This window comes from Leuciscus leuciscus (genome assembly GCF_965113295.1).
Source record: "Leuciscus leuciscus genome assembly, chromosome: 14".
Classification (NCBI taxonomy): Eukaryota; Metazoa; Chordata; class Actinopteri; order Cypriniformes; family Leuciscidae; genus Leuciscus; species Leuciscus leuciscus.
This window is the reverse complement of record NC_138738.1, coordinates 9,727,834-9,749,221: the sequence shown is the minus strand read 5'-3', so window position 1 is coordinate 9,749,221 and position 21,388 is coordinate 9,727,834. Positions and strand designations below refer to the sequence as shown.

The window sequence follows — 21,388 nt, the reverse complement described above, 5'->3', positions numbered from 1 at the left end:
TTAATTGCTGTGGTTTGTTTGTTTCTTTTAATGCCATTCTAGCTTCTGGCTATTTTCATTTAAAAAAATAAAAAATAAAATGCCTTCCAAAGTGTTAACTGAATAAAAAAAGGTTTCTCATAGTATTAAACCCAGCACAATCTAATAAAACATACTTCAGGGATAAGGACAATAAAAAAAAAAAGGAAAAAAAAGAACTTCTCCTAATAACTTGCTTCCTAAACTTGTGTCATCCTGAAATGGCCTTTCTAGCAAAAGGTATAAACAATCTTGTCAAATCGATTTAAAAATGATGAAAATTTTCCCAACATTTGGAAAAGGATGTGGTTAAAGATGCACTCAGCATTTGTATTGTTTTTGTTGTGCTTCTGAACACACTTTTCACAATCAGCCATAATCAATTTGTTTCAAAATCAAAAGTGTTGAAAATAGTGGGGTTACAGTGATGAAGCTGGCAGATGTTGACAGTAACAAAGTGCATTTACTTGAGTACTGTACTCAAGTACACCTTTTGAGTATCTGTACTTGAGTATAATTTTTTCTGGAAACGTTTTACTTTAACTTCACTACATTTGAAAGGCAAATATCATACTTTTTACTCCACTACATTTCTGTCAAGGTCCTTGAGTAGAAAGTAGTAACGTCAGTCGGGATGATTTTGGTTGCAAGGGGTTGCATTTTGGTTGGAAATGAAAGTCGGCTTTACGTCAGAACCCGACGTCGGATTGACGTTTGTTGGAAATGAAAGTCGGGTTGACGTCAAACCGATTTTCATTTTCAAAAACATTACAATGTCCATTGTTGGAGATTAACGTCATTCTGGTGTTGGATTCTGACATCAACCTGATTTTCATTTTCAACTTTCAGTTTGGTCTTCTAAATGCGAATTTTGTCATTGTTGTGGAGCACACTGGCTTATAGATAACAGTAAGGCTAACATATTCATACTAAAAGCCAAAAAACTTTAAATAGGGCAATATTTGAGGGAACCATTGTGGACGTTATTCAGTGCACTTATTCAATCTCACATTCAATCCCACTATTGGAACTGTGTTCTAGAAATAAATGTGATATTGATTTGAGAGGTAGGCAGGCATAGATTTAGAGGCATAAGGTACTATACATATTACATGCAACAATAATAAAACAATGCATTGATATTTACTTTTTACTTTTGATACTTAAAAACGAGTACTTCTGTACTTTTACTTAAGAAAAAATCGGTCCTACAACTTTTACTTGTAACAGAGTAATATTTGACCAGTAGTATCTGTACTTTCACTCAAGTAAGGAAGCTGTGTACTTTGTCCACCTCTAGAAGCCGGTCATGTGATCTCAACACTGCTGGGCTCCATGCAACCTGGTCCATGTAAAATAATCCAGTTTTTATTAGGCTACTGATATGACTGGAGTCTTTATATCCTTCAAGTGTACATGACTTTAAACATGTTTTACAAAAGCATTTAATTCTTTAAATGTGCAAAAATATCATTTTTTCAAGAGTGCACCGAACAATGGATTCAACTGAGCAAAGTCTCCAATAACACTTCAACAGCTGACTCTCATTACAGACTCGCAGAATGACTGAACTTGTGGACTTCTAAGAGTGAAGAGTCTTTAAACTGTAAAATCTTGACAGGAACTATGACTTTAAAGGAATCTTATCCCCAAAACCCACTGTCATTCTGTCCCTATCTCTTATTAGATTGCAGGGTGTTTCAGAGCGGCTCGCAACATCTCTGCAAACTTACCTCCAGTAAATCATGCTGGGTTCCCGCTGAATCAGCAACTTCACTTCCATGTGTTTACACTTAAAAACAGACCCAAATCTGAGCTCTTTAACTGGGCTCTTTAAAATGCTGAGCAAAATAGCCAAGAAGGATTTTTCTTTTCTTTTTTGCAGCCGGGATAAGGTTCAGATTTCTTTTTTTCAGCATCAGTTTGCATGGTTTCAGATTTTTTTTCAATAGCAACAGGGATATAAGGTTCAACAGGCGGTTGCAACAAACCTCTTAGGTTAAGAGGTTATTCATTTATAATTATAACTAAGGATTTTCTTATCTTGAGTGGTTTGTTGTTACTAGGCCCAAGTTTTTCTTCTTGCACCGGGAAATAGTTTTCTTATCATTTTTCCAGCATGCTCTCTAGGAGAAAGCAACCTTCAATGGCCGGTTGCTGACAATAAAGCCATTCATAAATGAAATAGCTATAATGGCATCATCTATTGAGGAATTAGGTCACAAAAACGTAACCCAAGCTCCGGTTGTTCTTCACCTTCGTGCTGGTGACACATCCAAAAGCAGAAAACAGAGACCGCAGCTCTTCACTGCCATATATGTGTGTGTGTGTGTGTGTGTGTGAAATTCACCCTAAAGCTCTTATATTGGTAATTTTCTCTACTTTTCAAAACCCACTTGTGGAGACTGTCACTTGTGGCCATAATGTTATATTATATTGATATATAATTACAAATTATAGCATTTCATCTGCTCTGTACATAGACCTTATTCAGAGCAGCACCATTACAGGTAAGAAAGAGAGGCTGTGGGGGATAGACTTACCGTGTTTTTAATGGCATCCGCTGTAAAAAGCTGTATAATTCTCCTCGATCACATCATTTTCCACAGCTCATGTTGTCTGGAGTTTTTTTTTTTGTGTGTGTGTGTACTGAAATATCTTGGGAAGATATTTTCACAGTGTTTCATCAGCAGAACAATCCAAAAACACATTAAATAACAGTTCAACCCACTGGAGAGATTAATCTATCCCTCACAGCCTCACTTTCATTAACGTTAAAAATCAACTATGACACTGCTTTGAATAAAGTCTATTGCAACAGTTGAACATGTTCCTCAATCTGAGCTTCTTTTTACTAAATCTATCATTTACTTAACGTAGATTTGCGCCTGACTTATATCTGAGGGTCTCTGAAAGACACCCACAGTGAATCTTTGATGGAACTTTGTCTCTGCCGCTACCCTCCCCCACCCCCAAAGGTTAAACATGACCTCATTTCTAATGACCTTCAGGTGTATAAGTTGACCATTGTTGCAAAACTTTACACCACTATGAAACTCCTCTCCTCAGTTCACTGAGGTATTAGAATAAAAGAGTGCACAAACACAAAACAAAGAGCTCAGAAGATGCAGCAAGTTTAAAGGGTGTAATTGTCAAAAACAAAATGTCTTAAATGAAGTGATTTTAGTTGAGCAGTTGTGTGGTTATACAGGCTCATTTATACTAGGGATGCACCGAATCCAGATTTTTGGGGTTCGGCCGAATACCGAATCTAGGGGTGTTCGGTTCCGGTTTTTTTGGAGTCGACTCCGACTCCCGACTCCTAATTTTGGAGTCGGTGGAATCGACTCCTCGACTCCATTTACTTTGAATTAAAATAGGGTCAGGATTCAGAAGGTGCGTCTCAATATGCTTCCTCGTTTCTCGCTCGTATGTCCTACGACCCTGAAACCGATCGAGCTCCGCTCTCATGTAGGACATCTAAATTCTTTAATTCCACCGGGAGGGGGGCGAGGAACGAGGAGGCTTCCTGAGGAGTCAAGAGCGAGGATACAAATGTTTCCTATACTAAAATGTTTAATCAACTAAACCTTATAAATCCCCCTCCTTTTCACATCGCAGCTTCTTCAAATCATATTTAAGTGTGCAATATGTTAGTATTAATCATTAAACTTGTAAAAGCAGACTTGTTTTAGACAGTGTATTTATCTATTTATTTTGTATATTATTTCATATAATTTTAATGTAGTGAAGCTATGAACTTTAACTTAAGCATGTTTAACTTTATTTTTTAACTTTTTTTGTTTAACATTGAAAAATATTAGTTATATTATTACCAGTGGTGGAGGAAGTACTGAATCTCAGTACTTAAGTAAAAGTACAAATAACCAGAGACATATTTACTTTAGTAAAAGTAGAAGTAGGCCTACCACAATGAAAACCCTACTTAAGTAAAAAGTAGCCTACCTGGTTTTAAATTTACTTTAAGTATTAAAAGTAAAAGTACTTGCATAACAATTTATTCTCTTAATGTCTATATTCTAATAATTAGGGCTGTAACAATATGCAATATGAATCCGAAATCGCTACACTCAGATCTACGAACCTGTTAAGGCAGAATCGCGACACACACCTTTTTTGAAGTTAACATTATACAATACGTAGACCTACACCACAAAACTAGTTGAGGGTAAATTATTTAATATTGGGCAATTCCATCGTTGTAAACGGGACATTTGCAGTAAAAACTTGAAATATAAATTCTCAGAAAATGCATTTAATACATAGGCTATTGAAAAATATCAGTATGCGTTTTATATTTAATGGGAAATAGCCTAGGCTACACATGCGTTACGGGACACAAAAAATCTTTCACTTTTAGGTAGCAAAATATTTTTTTGTACCTAATTCTGTGAATTACACTGCGCAAACCAAAAGTAATACCCACCGGATGAAGAAGGGTTGGCTCTCCACAGAACATAAAATATTGATTTTATTTTATTTTTCGTGTTCCCATTTATGAGGAAAAAACAAAAGACGTGACAGTTCTCTGTTACGGACATGACCGCTCTGAAAGCGACTTTAAAACTTTCACTGAGACCTCAAACAGAAAGCACAAAGCCTTTTTTTTAAAAGTGAATTTCGTTTTGTATTAATTGTATCTTAATTTTAATCAATGTTTCATCCAGGATTTAATAAATAAGTAAATATAGTAGAAAATAGATAATCACGACACGTAGGCGCCGGCGAGTGAACTGAAGCGCGTCTCATAAATGAACCAAAATTCAGCGTATAAGGTAGGCTATCTATAGATTATTGTTCTTTGTTTTCCGGGCATTACTTTTTTTTCCCTCTCATTTCTTTATCTTTTTATTTTAATTTCCGTATCTTTACATTCATTATAATCTTTTCGTTATAATGAACTGTTGCTGTGTTGAACTTGAAAAAAACACTCGACACTGGGAGTCGATTCCTGACCTGGAGTCGATTCCGACACTAGGGCTAGTGAGAGTCGAGGAATCGACTCTTTTGGAGTCGACTCCCCATCTCTAACCGAATCCACTGTTTAAGATTCGGCCGAATCCGAAACCGAATACCGAATCCTACTCGCATCCTTACTGCTTAGGGTCCTTGCCACCACGAGACAAATCGGCATTGCAAATTGAACATAAAGCTCGACTTGAATCGCCTTCTTTTGGTTGAAAGTACTGCCAAACAAAACTTTTTTTGCTTACGAGTTAAATTTTCAGATTCTTACAGCCTACTACATTCGAACGGTCCTATGTAAACACCGTCACGTAATCAACGGCCGTGTGACGTCGACCAGCGTAGTGCAAGTCTAGGGTTCGGTTTCGGTGGAAAATAAATCTAAGGTTCGGCCGAAACCGAACCCTGTCAAAAAGCCCAGGATTCGGCCGAATCCGAATCCGAATCCTGGATTCGGTGCATCCCTAATTTATACACAGACACTTTGGAAAAATAGATGAATAAAACACCACTTAGTTATAGTCAGATGACTGTACTTCAACAATATTTTGTCTATTTACTGTGAAGTTGAAGTATGTGTGTAACCACAAACCCACTTGACAACTGGAAGGAGTGTGTGTGTTCATGAAGGACTAATAGATGGCCATTGTTTGCTTGGGTTTTGAGTCAGCTGTGGATGACCTGGCTGATATCTTTGTACAGCTGGTGGCTAGAGGAGCAAGGGGAGGTTAGACAGAAGGGTACAGCTGCAGCATACTTCAGGAGCAGTGTAGGGTGGACAGCCCCGGGACACAGTTCATCAGAACAAAGACCCTGTATCTCTCTCAGAGCCAAGAGCAGCGGCCGACGCGAAGAGAGACAAATTACTTCAAGAGCTGTAGAAAACCAAAGAAAAAAACAGCAACTAATATATTTGCGCAAAGAACATGACTAGAGCCAAGATGTTTTGAATTATGAAATCATTTCAATGTGGAAAAAAATCATTACTGTAATAGTTTTGAAAATCACCCTGCACAGACGAGATGAAATTAGGCATAAACTGAGAACAACAAATATTGTAGACTTTATTATAAAATATTTAATATAATTTTATATGATTACTGATCTATTTTTATATCACTCATTCTTTTCCACTGAAAAAAAAACTACATTTTAGATTGAAATATGGTAGTCTTGCATTAATTTGAATAATATTTTTGAAAATACATTTTGTGAGAATGACAGTGGCTTCATTTATATATGTACAAGTGAAGGATGAAGGTTAGAAGGCACAAACTAATCTAATTGAATGCATTTTAAATAGTGTTTCTTAGTGCGAACATAAATAAGTGCATTATGTATATTTATCAAAGGTGTTGCATAAAAAGCCAGCCAGCCAGCCACATGATTATGTCCATTATGTACACAGATGACAGATTGCTTATCTTTAGGGGAGTGGCTCATGTGCTCTTAGTTGGAGTTTAAAAACATGTTCTTCTGGTTTTACACTCCATGCATGATTGACGACGAGCTGTTTGTTCTCCTGAGAATAGTAATTCTCTTGAAGTGATGGGAAATAAACCGAGTGTGTAGCTGTAATGCAAGTGGTTGTTTTTACGCGAGAACTTTAATTCAACTAAATATTTCAACCACAAAGACAAATTGATAATGAATCACTTGTACTACTACTTGTAAGTTGCTTTTTTTTGGATGTCTGTAAAAATTATTGCAAAATATGGACTTCTTAATAATTAATAATAATAATTCTTCTTAATAAAATTGCTTACTGTTATAAACTGCAAGCTCAGTCAAGCTCGCAACTTCCTTATTGCATCTCAGCAGGTGGTATTTCCTTGTGAACCCATAAGAAAGTTATATTTACAAACACTCATCAAATCATTCACGCTCAAAACTGACAAAAAACAAGGGCCATGCATGTTGGTTTTCATTTTTAATTCCAATGAATTTTTTTTTAGACAAATTACTAAGAACCAGCTTGATAAATCCAAACTATATATTATATGCTTTCAAAACAAAAAATCTTTCAAAATGATAAAAACAAATCTGGTGAAAAATGTATCAAATGTTTGTACAGTATTTACAAAATACATTTACAGTTCCCTTCTGAAGAGAATGAGACGCGGTGTGCTCGGTCACGGTTTCCAATCTTTCCGAGTGAGCAAAGTCCATTAGGGTATAAAAGTGCAGTAAATGCTAACAACTATTGTACCTGACTAATTGTTAGAGACAGTATTAAAACAATTATACTCCTATATAATCATGTTCCAATTATTAGAGCTGTTGCAAACCATTTAACAGGATTAGAAAACTAACTGAATACTTGGCAATGTCTGACGCAAAGTAGAATGTTGACAGGCATGATTTACTAGTACTTGGCATGTGCTAAAACAAATTCTTCTTGTTACTGATCCAAATGTAAGTTGCGCACTGATCAAAAACAGCATTGCTGGTTGTGAACCAAATTAAAATGGTGCACAGGTGTAAAGCCCAGTACAAAGCCAGAAAAGAATGATGCCTGTTATTGTGAATGCGCTTAAACCGAAAGTGATAAGTGAAAATACTGAATCAAAAAGTTGTTGTTGCACCATCACATCCCATTTTGGTTTATGAACATAAAAAACACTGTAAAAGTTTGTCGAGAAAAGATAAGATCAGCAACAATAACAATCCAAGTGTGAAAAAGCATTGTGGAATATTTTGATGAGGGTTTTGCACAAGAGAAAAATCTGGTTTCAATCCTTCATATCATTTTTAGCTTGTGCCTGATGAAATATTAATGTTGCAATATCCTTCAATGTCACAGAGTGAGGGTTAGATAATGTCCCCCAGTTCATTCTGCCCACAGCACCATAAGTTTCCACAGCAGCTGTGTCTTGTAGGCAAAGTGCTATCCCATAGTTTGTTCACGAAGAGAATGCATTGTCCTTTCTCATGTCGTCTAGTAGGATGATCTTCGCACGCATGTTTTAAGGCTCTTGTCCGGCAACATTCCTAACTTTGGAATTCATTGCTATTAATAAGCAAATGGGATGAGAACAAGGCACGTGAGAGTGAACAGGAAAGAGTTTCTCTCACTTTCTACACTATGGTTCCAGGTTTAGAGTCCTCATGCCAATGCAGCATCTGCTGGTCTTCAGAGTCAAAACTGCTGTCTATTGGGCTGCTCGTGTGTGAATCGTGGTGGCTCACGTCTATATAGGACCTGCAAATAGAAAAGAGAATAAAATGTTTTAATAATCTACAGGAAATATGGACAATGACTTACAAATACACTGATTTATTGAATATTTTAAACCCCAGTGGACCATACACTGCCCGGCTAAAAAAAAGGAAAAAAGTCGCTGTTTGGATTTAAATAGGTAAATGCTTAATAGTCAATGATTGGATCATTATTGCAGTGATTATTATGTTTCTTATTATGATTATTATGTTTTAGCATGTTATATGTTTGGCAACAGTTCTTCAAACCCTAATTGATGGAGTGTGTAGCTTTTCATTTCTTAAACATCCATGTAGGAAGACACATCATGGCCATATTGCAGGATGACATTGTCAAGATTCATCAGGCTCAAATTGTGAAAGAATGGTTGGAGGGAGCATGAAGAATCATTTTCACACATGAATTGGCTCCTCTGAGTCCAGACCTTAAACTCATTGTAAGTCTTTGGGATGTGCTGGAGGAGACTTTACAGAGTGCTGGACTCTTGCATTCTCAATACAAGATCTTGATCAAATATGGATGCACCTCTTGATGGAAATAACATCACAACATTTATTTCCATCAAGAGGTGCACCAATTTTTGGTCCAATCATAGACTCTTAAGCATTTAAATCCAAACAGTGACTTTTAGTTTGGCCGTGCAGTGTAGTATATAAATACAACACCAGATATACTAAAAACCAGAGTCAAGGTCAATGGTTTTGCAGGAACAACAATGTTACAAAAATAATTTCTTGTGCAGCTGGTTTTTCAGCATCGTGTGCAAAGGAATTCAGTATATCTGGTCAAGAAACTGGCCTAGTTTCCAAATTGATGATTGTTTTTGATTATTGCGTCAACGTGTTGAGTAGGTTGAGGGAGACACAACATCACTGAACAGTGTTAAAGACTGAAGCAGACCATACAAAAGCACACACGTATACTTGTCATAACTTGCATACAGCAATCAAAAACATGAAGCGCAGGGTCACATGCTTCCCCTCAAAACGATACTTCACCCTTTTTTTAGAAGAAAACACAACCATCCCACCACCAGTGAGTAAGCGGTAGAAAGTGCTGTAGAAAAGATGGTATTAAACCGCAGTCTTGTTAACCCCTGAGTGATTCGTCATTATAGTTAGAGAGGCAAATGCGAGTCCTTCATATCTCACCACTGTTTTACGTGTTGTCTGTCACTAGCAATGAGTGTAAAAGTATTCTGGATCATAACCACTGGCAACAGCGCCAGGCACCTCTAAAGGCACGAGCAATGGGCTTCTCCTGCCCGGAGTCATCAACCCGTACTCGGGTGGGTATCTGTCCATTAGAGGGTCAGGAGGCGGAGCCAGCAGATGGGGGTCAGGGCTGGTTTGGGAGGAAGGGTAAGCAACAGTCAGTCGGACCATTTACTCACTTTTTATTTAGTTGAAAACACGTATGACTTTCTTTCTGGATCTCATAAAAGCTATTTTGCAAAGTGTCTTTAGTCATAATGGACTGAGGCAGGGCCAGTTCTGCATTACCGTATTTTACATTTGTTATTTATGTATGTGTATTTTTATGCCTTAAACATTTGGTTTTAATGTGCAATTTATGCAAACTAGATAAAATTATTGGCTAATTTGCCAGCAAAATTGTTTAAGTTAATGGCCATCTCAGAGTTTCCAGTGTAATTATTATAACAGCTATTATTGCTTTCTCTATAAAGAAAATTTTACATTTGATATATTAAATTTGTTTATTATGTATATATAAATAAATTGATAAATGTAGAGTAATAAATATAAATATAAAATTTCAAATTATTATTGTTTTTACACTACCATTCAAAAGTCAGTAAGGTCAGTAAGACTTTAAAAGTTTTTTAAAGAAGTCTCTTATGCTCACCAAGACTCTTCATTTATTTGATCTAAATACAGTAAAACAGTGATGTTGTGAAATATTCAAATTTAAATCAAGTGTTTTCTATTTGAATATATAAAACATTTATTAATGTGATGGCAAAACTTTCAGCATCATTACTCCAGTCTTCAGTGTCACATGATCCTTCAGAAATTATACTGATATGCAGATTTGGTGTTCAAGAAACTGTATCAATGTTGAAAACAGTAGCTTAATATTTTTGTGGAAACAGTGATCAATTATTTCAGGATTCTTTGATGAATAGAAAAGAACAACATTTATTTGAAATAAAAATCTTTTGTAACATAAGTGTCTTTACTGGCACTTTTGATCAATTGATTGCGTCCTTGATGAATAAAAGCAAACATTTCTTTAAAAAAAAACTCCAAACTTTTGAATGGTAGATTATGTGTAGGGGCCAGTGAAAACATTGTCACCCTAATAGGTCAGCAAAAGAAAAATCCTTAATGTTGCAGCTTGTGAAGAATACTGTGACTCGTATAGATATAAATAGACGCTCCATTATGAAAACAAGCACTCTGGTCATTCTATTTGCATATTTATGGAAGAGAGAAACCTATACAAGTTTGGAAAGACATGAGACAGGGGGTGAGTAGTACACAAGTGTGAACTACTCCTTTAAAAGTTGTTTGGAGGAAACACAAGCACATTTAAAAGACAGCCATGCAGTCATATTACAACACACAACAAGCCAGACATCCTGAGATGCTGACTAAACATCAATCACGCTGAGTACAGACAGAGCAACCCCACACGGCTGGCGCTTTACTTACTATCAAGGGCTACATTTAGCATATGAAGCTTTATTAACCCTTGCATGTCTTGCACCACCAGATAGAGGCGGGGACAAACCCATCTGCTTCATCTGAAAGCAAGAGGAGGATGGAGGAAGAGGAGGAGGAGGAGGAGGGAGTGAGGAAGAACAAGCTTGGGAGAAATGAGGAGGACAGTACTGAGGGCTGGCAGGGAAGTGCCAAGCACGTTTAGGGTGTGAGCTGGAGTCATGTCTGTGAGGGAAAGAACGGTCATAGCACAACAAAGCGTGAGAGCAGATACTGCACCAGCACTCCTGCAGAATTAACCAGATGCATTGTGTCAGGCAAGCTGTTAGCTTGAACATGCCCTAATGAACTGTAGCATATCAGCTTGATAGTGGACACTATGGCAAACATCAAGAAAAAAAAAATACTTTATTCAAACTAGCATTTTCTTTGTAAGTGTAAATATCTGGGTGCTCGCTAGAACATTTCAAGGTGTTTTATAGGATGTGCTTACTGGCCATGTCAAAAGAGCCCACTATAAGCTTGAGACCCTCATTCAAATGGGTCTTAAGGGATTTTATGCTCTTTATTGTACAGCGCTATAGACAGGGATGCACATAAGTGGTGCGCATGCGCTACCCAATTAAACAATGCGTACCAGATGAATTGCCGCAACCCTCATTTGCGTACCTAAGATTTGGGGATAGATAGGTGCGCAATCTGTGGTGTTGGATAGGCCTCAGAACTAGAGATGCGCGGATGGGCTATTTCATCCGCAACCGCATCGCAAAACTCATCATCCGTCCGCCATCCATCCGCACCAACGTTTTTGACCAATTTTCAAAACCGCACCCGCCCGCCATCCGCTGATTGGGCAATGCAAGGCGCTGCTGACGACAGCCGCGAGACTAGAAAACTCTCTTACCTCAGAATATCAGCAGTGAACTCCGTCTCCGATCGGCGCACATGGACAAAAATAAATAAATTATTTAAATAAATAAATAGCCTAAATTAAACGAACTTCGGCAAACCTGACCGTACAATATTTTCATTGTAGCCTAATAGAAAACGCATTTTGGCACATCATTTAGGATTTTTCGTTGGTGCGCCATCAGCTAGCCTATGCCTACAAAAGACAGGTGAATTTAATATTAATAATTGATCCATGTCGGTATACACAGCCTAATATTTTACACTTAGGCTATAATAAAAAAATAGCCTAAACAATCAAGATAGCCTATTTACTTTTTTTATTTATTAAAACCACGAAATTAGTTAATGAAACATGGATTAAAATTAAGATACAATTAATACAAAACGAAATTCGCTTTAAAGAAAGGCTTTGTGCTTTCTGTTTGAGGTCTCTGTGAAAGTTTGAAAGTCTTTTAGTGCCGCGGCGCTTTCAGAGTGGTCACGTCCGTAATGGAGAACTGTCACTCACGTAAGATTGTTTTTTCCTCATAAATGACAAAATACTTTTAAAAAAAAGACAAACCATCAATTTAAAAAAATATATATATATAAAAAAAGGATGGATTTATAGCGTTTTGGGGGGGGGGAAATGGATGGATGACCTTCTATTGCCTTTGTTTTTAATTCTCCTTTTTTGAGTTTGTCACGTAAAGTTACCTCCTTCGCCGGCGTTGCCATCTCTGATAATAACAAGCAGTCTGCATAGACTCGACTAGGCCATATTAGCCTACTGCCTGATAAAAATGTGACTATTTCAAAGTGTGCTCGATTTTTTTTTTTTTTTTTGGATGTAGGTATAGTCAGATAACAATATATTATGCATCCCTCTAATTTGTTCCTCCCGTGAGGTGGGTTAAGGAAAAAATGCATTTGAAAATGTGAGGACCATGCAACAACCCCAGGTTCTCCCCTGAGAACAAGACCAAAAATGTTATGTGCACCCCTGGCTATAGAATCACCAAGCACGCCATTATAGGCATGCCTCTGGTTAAGACGGTTCAGATAAAGGCTAATGAGGTAATCAGTAAAGGACGATGGTGCACAGTAGAGTCATACCTGCTCTGTAACGGGTGGCTGTGATGGACAGTGTTGTAGCCGTAGGATTGATGATGGTGTGTGAGAGGCATTTCATACTCTGACATTGCCATGACTGGTCGACTGTGCCAGTTTCCCGAACTAACTGCGATTACATGAAGATGAAAGGAAATTAATGAAGGAGAACCTCATGTAGATAACATTGCTGTTTAAGAGAGAAGAAAATGATTCTGCATTCAAATCAACCAAAACACCAAAGGTTTTAGACTAGCTAGGCTGATTAAATAGCTGATATTTGACCGAAATGCCCATTTGGCAGATAAAAAAAAAAAAAAAAACATTAAGACAGCTTCAAATCTACCAATAGCTTTTTAGTAATAAAATTATTAAAAACAGAAAATGTTTACTATCTATGTAAATATGTCAAACGTGTTCATTTAATTAAAGCAATTTTGTGAAAGCCTCATTTGCCATCAACAATTTAATAATTGTGTGTTCACTAAATATTGGCATCTATATTTGAAAATTAATGTTGATATAAATATTTAAAAAAATAAGGAAATTTGAAGGATAATAATTTATAATAATTTAGATTTAAATAAAATCCTTCCGTCTAAACAGTAACAGAATATTGCATTACATTACTGATAAATTGTGCTCAATTGCCCTGACAATAAGGTCGCAATGTAAACCACCTTAATGGTCCTAGAATTGGCTTCTTTTATCTTAAGCATAATTCTTTTCATGTTGGTGTAAAATATTTTCGAGAGATTCACCAATTTAAGACGCCCGTTGAAGCCCAGAAGTATTTGTAACACAAGGAAACAGGAAGTGTTTTTAAGCAACATTTCTCACCTGTTGAGTAGGAAGCTGTACTGTCACTGCGTACATAACTTGATGACATGGTCCTGTAGCCTAGGTTTTGCTGTGGCCCCCTGTAGGTATCATACCCTTGTTGTTTGTTCTGTCGGCTGTACCATCCACGCAAGTGTTCCACCACTTCAGCCCTTTGCATTGTTCTGGCAAAATTCTCATTCCTAGATGGAGGACGGTTCCTTGGTGGCCTTAACGTGGCATAAAGGTTTTGAGCCAAACCGTCTATCTCATCATGGCCATAGTTCCCATGAGGGTCATGTCTGGGGTAGGAGGGGTTAACATTATAGTGTCCCTCCATCTCAGTCTCATACATATACGGTCCATTTTGATAAACTTCAGGTTCCATGTACCGCGGATATCCAGTGACGTAATAGGCTGTGGTGGTTGGCTGTTGCCGAGGCTGAGATGTATAACCACGAGTGTCATTCTGTGCTAGGTTAGGCATGCTTCCTGTGTTGGCGTATATGTTGCCCTGCCTCCTCCGATGTCGGTTTTTGGCTCGGGAATGGCAGCCGGGTGCAGAGTACTCCACGCTGGACTGGCTGGTGTAGGAGGAGCCATCGTCAAGAATTTCAGTGCTGTTGCTACGACGAGGAGAAGAGATGGTGAAGACAGGCTCGGATGGTTCGCTTTCCGTAAGGAACTGTGACTGAGATTCCAGACTGCCACTGCGCTGCCGATAATGAGTGCTTCATGCAGGAAGAAGCAAAATAATTCATGAAAACATTATCGAAATATAACTAAAAATTATTTTAAAAGACAAAAAAAAAAACATTTCTTCTCTGCATTTCTCCTCTTCTCTTAAAGTGTCTGCTAAATGCATAAATGTAATAAAATAAAAAGAACATATAATTTAAATAAAACAATTGTATTTACTGGAGACGTTAGTACATTAAAGGGATCATTCCTCTCTTAAAATGTTAATTTAGTCACCACTTACTCACCCTTATGTTATTCCAAACCTGTATGAGTTTCTTTGTTCTGTTGAACACAAAATAAGATATTTTAAAGAATGTTGGTAATCAAACAGTTGATGGTAGCCATTGACTTCCATAGTAGGGAAAAAATACTATAGAAGTCAATGGGTGCCGTCAATTGTCTGGTTACCAACATTCTTTAAAAAGATCTTCTTTTGTGTTCAACAGAGCAAAGAAACTCATATACGTTTGGAACAACTTGAGGGTGATTAAGTAACGACAACATTTTTGGGTGAACTAACCCTTTAATTAGACCGAATAATGTTTCACACTGGTTTGTGGCAATTTTGCCATACACAAACACTTTTCACATTTCTGGGTTTCTCAGAAGCGGAAGTTGTCATAGTTGGGTAAACTTCTATAGCGATAAATGAGACAATAAATTAAACGTATTTAATTTTTTTGTGTGTTCCCATTTGCTCAAATAGCAAAAGAAAAACTAAAAAATTGAGAGACTGATAATGGCAGTCAGAAGAAACGTCATTTTTACTGTCACTCCCATAGCCGCTGTATTACAAAAACTCTCAAAGCAGCATTAACTAGTTTCTTTTCATTTAACGCAAAGGTAATATAATACAAAGTATGGTGTTCTAAATGTACATACATAAAAAAAAGAAAAAAAGCCTGGAACTTAAAAAAGCCTTACTTTTCGAAGCCTGGAAATCCAAGACATTTACAAAGAAAGGAACAAAGACAGTGTTCCTAAGATCATGGAAAGTCTTTATTCCTTAACAATTGTCATTCAGGGGGCATGCTAGTGGGAGGGTGATGAAGAAGGGTTGATTGTGTACTGTACCTGAGCTGGACGCTGCTGTAGGCGTTGCGGGGAAGTTGCGGGGTGGGGGGCATGCTCCTCGAGTCTGAGGGTTGTCGTGAGGGTTGACAGTAGGGGCTGCTGTGTGTTGATAAGCTGTCTCCATGTATATAGGTCACAGGTTCTTGGACTTCTCCATAATTTAATCTAGAACACAGATAAGAACAACACTTTATCAAACTTCCTTCATGGGTGGAGTTCTTACCGCATACAAAGCCTCCAAGGAAGTACAGAAAAACTTTTCACGCTATACCACCCTTGTACCTAGTTAGATCTAATACAAAAGCTCATTGGTTTTAGAGGAACAAATGATTAAATAACAAACGACTGAATTACATCTCATTTTACGGGCAGACTTCAGCCATTTGGTCTCATTGAACTTCCACCTCACTGGCTCATTCTATTAATGCCCGTTGTCCCTGTGAGATTTTCCATAGCAGCTTTCCTGTTTGCTTATGGCCCTTCCGCCCCCACTTTGCGATTATTGCTAGAGTTTTTGCAGTCAAGCAGTGACATGCTTATTCCTGGGGCACTATTTTTAACACTGTGAGTGTTTGGGCTGATAAGAGGAGACTGTGAAGGAAGAAATTGAGGCAAGGGAAGACTGGAATGCAGGGCTGATTCCTTGATCACAGGTCTCTACTAGCTCAACTGGCCCAAAAGCAAACAACAGCCAGAGGCAGGGAAAGGTAAGAAGTGCATAAGATTAATCCTAAAGAGCTGTGGTTGGTGGGCCTCTCACCTGCTATAGTTCTGATGATCGTCATTTCCGTGATCTGAATTGTATGATGCAGTGAAGGAGTTTGACGAGTTAGGGCGTGGAGAATACTGTACTGAGCGTGAACGTTGTCTCTGCGATGGCTCATCTAAGACAAAACAAGTTAACAAGATTAAGAGAGTAGCCACCGAGTCTAGCCTACAGCGATAAGTGCTTACAGGCATTTATACACTACTGTTCAAAAGTTTGGGGTCAATACGATTTTTTTCAAAAGAAAATAATACTTTTATTCAGTTTTATTGACAAAAAGTGAAAGTAAAGACATTCATATTACAAAATATTTCTTTTTCAAATAAATTTTGTTCTTTTGAACTTTCTATTCATCAAAGAATACTGCATTTTTTTTATCAGTTTCCACAAAAATATTAGGCAGCACATCTGTTTTAACATTGATGACAGCAAGAAATATACCTTGAGCACCAAATCAGCATATTAGAATGATATCTGCACGATTATGTGACATTAAAGACTGGAGTAATGACTGCTGAAAAACGCTTTTTGCCATGCAGCCTTGGTGAGCATAAGAATAAAAAGACAACCCCAAAATTTTGACTGGTCGCGTACCGACGTGTACCGTGTATTCAACACTAACAGTACTCACCATCTTCCAAATTTAGGCACTCAGAAAGGCTGTCAAGGTTCACATCATCTGCAAAAACAATTAAGATTATAATTATTATTTCCTTGCCGCCATGATCCATTACTACATCTAGCCTAAAACATTATCTCATCACAAGTAAAGCATAAAACTATAATGGTCAACAGAGTGCAAAGTTTACATACGCAGTATAAGCATGCATGTTTTCAGTGTCCCACATATTCTGACCAATACATTTATATAATCACGAGTAATCGTTAAATCAGATATGTACCAGCAATGATGACGGAAGCTCTTTGTGTGGGCTCCTTGCCAATCTTCACTCTGTAACAATTAATCTCATTTTCAATCTCCTGAAGTTTTTTGGTAGCATCCAGAAGGTTTCTCCTGCGTTTCTTCTTCACAGTTTTACAGAGCTCATTTTCATAGGCAAGTTTTTTCGCTGCCTCCACAATCTTCTTCTGGAGCGCAAAGCAGCCCTCCATGTTTCTTAAATGAGGGTCCTGCAAGGAAAAAACAACAACATTCAATTAGCATAGAAGAACACAAAATGCGAGGAGTTCTTGCAGCATTTCTGAGAAGAACGAATGAGACAACCCACCGCATCATAAGGGAAAAGATCATCCAATTTGAAAGCAGTTCCCATGCGCCTTCGAACAGTGGGGGGCTTCTCTCCTGATGCCAAAGGATACTCCTTAGGTAACACACCGGTAAGCTCCTGGTCAAATAAAAATAAAAAGCAAAGACAAATCTTAAAATAGGCCGGTATAAATTGACAAACTTAAAAGACTGTAAGGATATATGACAAGCCACTAACAGCTTCCCGGAGGCAGATTTTCTTCAGCTCTTCTTCCTTTAGTGCCAGAATTTCACTTAAGCTCTTCTGTTTGTTCTTCAGTTCTGCAATCTTCTCTTTCTTCTGTTCCTCATTCACATCATTGTCGGCAGAATCTAAAATGAAAGCAAAAGCAAGCTCAATCATGATATCAGTTCGAACGACAAAGTTCATTAGGCTGTGCTTGGAATAAATGAAAGAGATTGTCTTACTGGAAGAGACCAAACTTCCATTGCTGGCCATGATGAGCTTGTCTTTACTCTCCATGCTGACCAGCTTACTGATCCTTGGAGCTCCTGTCTCTGAGAGATCCATGGCAATATCACCCAAACTTCTTGCTGTAGTTATTTTAGCCTTTAGGTTAAAAAAGAAGAAGGGTTATGACATCATCTCAATTACTTTTGCATGATATCAGCGCAGAGGCAAAGCAATGATTCGTGCATTTCTGAATTTACGAGTAATTAAGTATTAAAGATGCACTAATGCATACTCACTTTACTCTGTTTGCGGTCCAGGTAGAACTGGTGTTGGCTGATTGCCATTACCCAGATGGTTTTGATCAGAGAGTGGCTGGCATACCACGTGTGGATGACCTGACCAGACTGACCAAATGTGCGTCTAGAAGCTGTTCTTCTATGGATTAACACATGTGCACATTGAAGTCAAACATAAACACATTCCTCATCCTATTTACGGTCAATGAGAAAGTTAGTTTCTGTAAAGGATATTTTTTGCATTGTATTCAAAGATAAATATTATATGCTTAAAAAGGTTGATTTAGTCAAACTAAATAGTTCTTAAATGGATAAAACCAATACAATTAAATGTTACTACATAAAGCAGTTTATTGGGTTTCCTGATATTTGATACCAATTGACAATAAGGCAGGTTGGTGACACTAGTACGGTAACAATGTACAGTGGTGATATCATCTTTGTTTACAGAGCCAGCTCAGCCCGTATTACTACTACAGCGTAAAGTGACCGATTGCTTCACTGCTACAGTTCAGTGTTGGAAACCCATCAGCTACGTCAAAAAGGCTTTGCATCACTAACATTTACTTAGTCAGTCTATTCAAAGGCCATGTCTTACAGTCTGAACGTTTTACGGTAAAAACAAATCAATCTATCCCGTCTATCTCATTCAGGTTTGTCATGTTAAAGTATATTAAGGCTCAAACTAGTGTATATATGTCTCATTTTCTCACCTCTGAGGGTCGTTGACCTCTACGGCAAACTTCTTCTCACGGAAATACAAGTTTTCAAGCTGTTTCCACAGAAAGAGCTACAGAGAAAAAGGAAATGAGATTTAGACAAGAACTATATTAGGAACACAAAAAAATAAAAAATAAAAAATAAATTTTCATTGAGCATTCATTTCTATGATTTGCATATTTCTTTGTGAGATCAACAACTTTTACATCCTTGTATTTCAGTTATTTTTTCTTTGCTTTCTCTGTCAAAGCAGGAAAATGCATTATTAATTCCTAGAAACATTACATGCTGAATTCGCTCACAAAAACAATGACTAGATCATATGGATATCGATATATTTAGCTGGAAGCACGAGACAATTGCTTCAGGTATAAAGCAAATAGAATCTAAGCACGACAGAAGCGAAGCGTCCACTGAGCTTGCACCTCAATTTGGCCCTAAAGGGAGAGCACTGAAAACAGATCTATGGTAAAAACATGGCCAAAACATCTGCAATTCATGTGAACTATCCTTTCAGAGCTTTTTCTAGAGCTCCGTCATAGCTTTTCCCAGCTTAGGGCAGGGAAAGTACAATATCCAAATACTATCAGCATGCGGGGGTGAGGATTTACTAGGAATGTTAATAAATGCTCCCTACCAGGTACTGCTCCAATGCACCTCTGAGTAATATTCATAGAAACAATATGATCCGAGCATGGATCTTACAATAGATTTGACTGCTAAGAGCATATTAAAACTTAACATATTTCTGACAGTCATGTTTAATAACAACAAAACTAATAATGACAACTTATTTTAATTTCAAAGAACTTAAAATGGACCTTACCAGATCAGTTAGTAAGCCTGTAAAATCCCTTGATAGTTGGACAGGTTATAGTCCTGTATAGTATAGTCCTGATCTAAAGTTTCCCACAGGGTTGTGGCTTCCTTGAACAATACTCGCTTGTCTGCTTTCAAAGAGACCAAAAGGTGTTGCAAGAGTTTCAGAAAAGTAAGTCCCGCCTCTTCCCTCCCTCTTTCTGTGACATCACTAGCACCTCACTTTGCTCTTACTCACCTTGAGCAAGACTTCTCTTTATGTACAAGTACTACTCTCGGTTTCCGCCTGCCAACTATGCCATCGTCTCTCTGAAACTCTCTAACTCACACATGTAATTAAACCTTCGCAACTTCATTCTTTCTTTACAGTCACCTCCCTCTTACTCTGATACTCGCTTCCTGTCCTTGTCAAACCAGACAAACAGGTTACTCTCACTAAAATACACACGCACAGAATGGCATTCCTCTTCTTTCATTTTGGGAGGGGATTTAGAGCATTGATCATAATGTACACCCCTTCAATAGCTATTCATTAATCCGTGTTCCTTTTCCTGATGGGTCTCATTTTTACAGTCTGAATCTTAATCCATCACCTGTTGTTTTGGATGCTCGCTCCCTTACGCTTCCCAAGGCAAGTATGCGAGGAATCTACTACTTTCTTGTAATCATTGATGACTGGCCATGGCACTCTTCACCTCCTGGTGAAAACAGCATGCCTCTCTCACAGTGACTAAATAGCCAAAGCGACAGCAACAGGGAATGTCTCACTATCTGACAACATGAAAGTTCCCTGACCTTTCTCTGACATTTAAAACAAATAACTAAAAGTATATACTTCTTATTCGATGTCGAAAGGTGGTACTGATTACTTAAAGTCCCAAAATATTTCTTTTTTAAGTCATACTGTTTTTTTATAACAAAAACATGTGATAAACCATTATAATGTATTTTTTGTGACACAGAAATACCAAGCGCAAAATCAGCTAATTTAAAACCAGGACTGGGTGAGAGAAAACTATTGTTAATACATGAACAGCAGTCATTTAGAATGCTAAGTGAGATAAGCTATTTCAGCATAATTATTTTAGCCAATTAAATAAGAGATAACTAGATAAAGTCTGAGGGGAAAATGAGAGCATGCAAATGGAAAGACAATGGGAACAATCCTCAACACCTCAGACTGTCTGTGACTGATAAAGCAAGACAGGCAGGCACATCTAGGAAGTCTGCAGAAGTCAACGACAAAAATTACATTAAATGAACAAAAAATAAAATAAAAACCCTGCAGATGATGTATTTTAAAGCATCACTGATCTTGATGTAAATGTAACGTGATACCAATTAGCACCAGAGATTTGTTTAGCACCAGTATCGATAACTGTGGATTACAGTATTACACGCATCTAAAAACAGGCTCATACATCTGGATGTGTGAAATTATATTTTTTATAATCATACACACCTTAAACTCTTTCATGTCACTGGGATAATGATGATGCAGTGCAGAAATATGTTGCGAATATTGACACACCCTCATGATGCATCACTAGATCTTCAAAATAAGCTGTGTTCACAGAAGTGAA

The 21,388-nt window shown here is 37.6% G+C and overlaps 1 protein-coding gene across 4 annotated transcripts in view; it reads right to left on the bottom strand.

The window, feature by feature from the left end:
* Positions 1-6,921: 6,921 nt before the first annotated feature.
* frmd4ba (FERM domain containing 4Ba) overlaps positions 6,922-21,388 on the bottom strand; it is a 58,460-nt gene continuing 43,993 nt past the window's right edge. Inside the window, exons 12-24 of one of the 4 annotated variants that reach the window (XM_082190007.1) lie at positions 18,980-19,056; positions 18,267-18,405; positions 17,985-18,126; positions 17,755-17,888; positions 17,539-17,655; positions 17,212-17,440; positions 16,941-16,988; positions 16,304-16,427; positions 15,544-15,708; positions 13,750-14,459; positions 12,916-13,039; positions 9,376-9,568; positions 8,068-8,206 (exon numbers count right to left, since the gene is read on the bottom strand). In XM_082190007.1, coding sequence (XP_082046133.1) covers positions 9,400-9,568; positions 12,916-13,039; positions 13,750-14,459; positions 15,544-15,708; positions 16,304-16,427; positions 16,941-16,988; positions 17,212-17,440; positions 17,539-17,655; positions 17,755-17,888; positions 17,985-18,126; positions 18,267-18,405; positions 18,980-19,056 — 2,178 coding nt within the window. In that variant the 3' untranslated portion in view covers positions 8,068-8,206; positions 9,376-9,399. Of the gene's footprint in view, positions 8,207-9,375; positions 9,569-10,899; positions 11,134-12,915; positions 13,040-13,749; positions 14,460-15,543; positions 15,709-16,303; positions 16,428-16,940; positions 16,989-17,211; positions 17,441-17,538; positions 17,656-17,754; positions 17,889-17,984; positions 18,127-18,266; positions 18,406-18,979; positions 19,057-21,388 lie in introns of all 4 variants that reach the window. The other 3 variants (XM_082190006.1, XM_082190005.1, XM_082190008.1) reach the window with 3 other exon arrangements.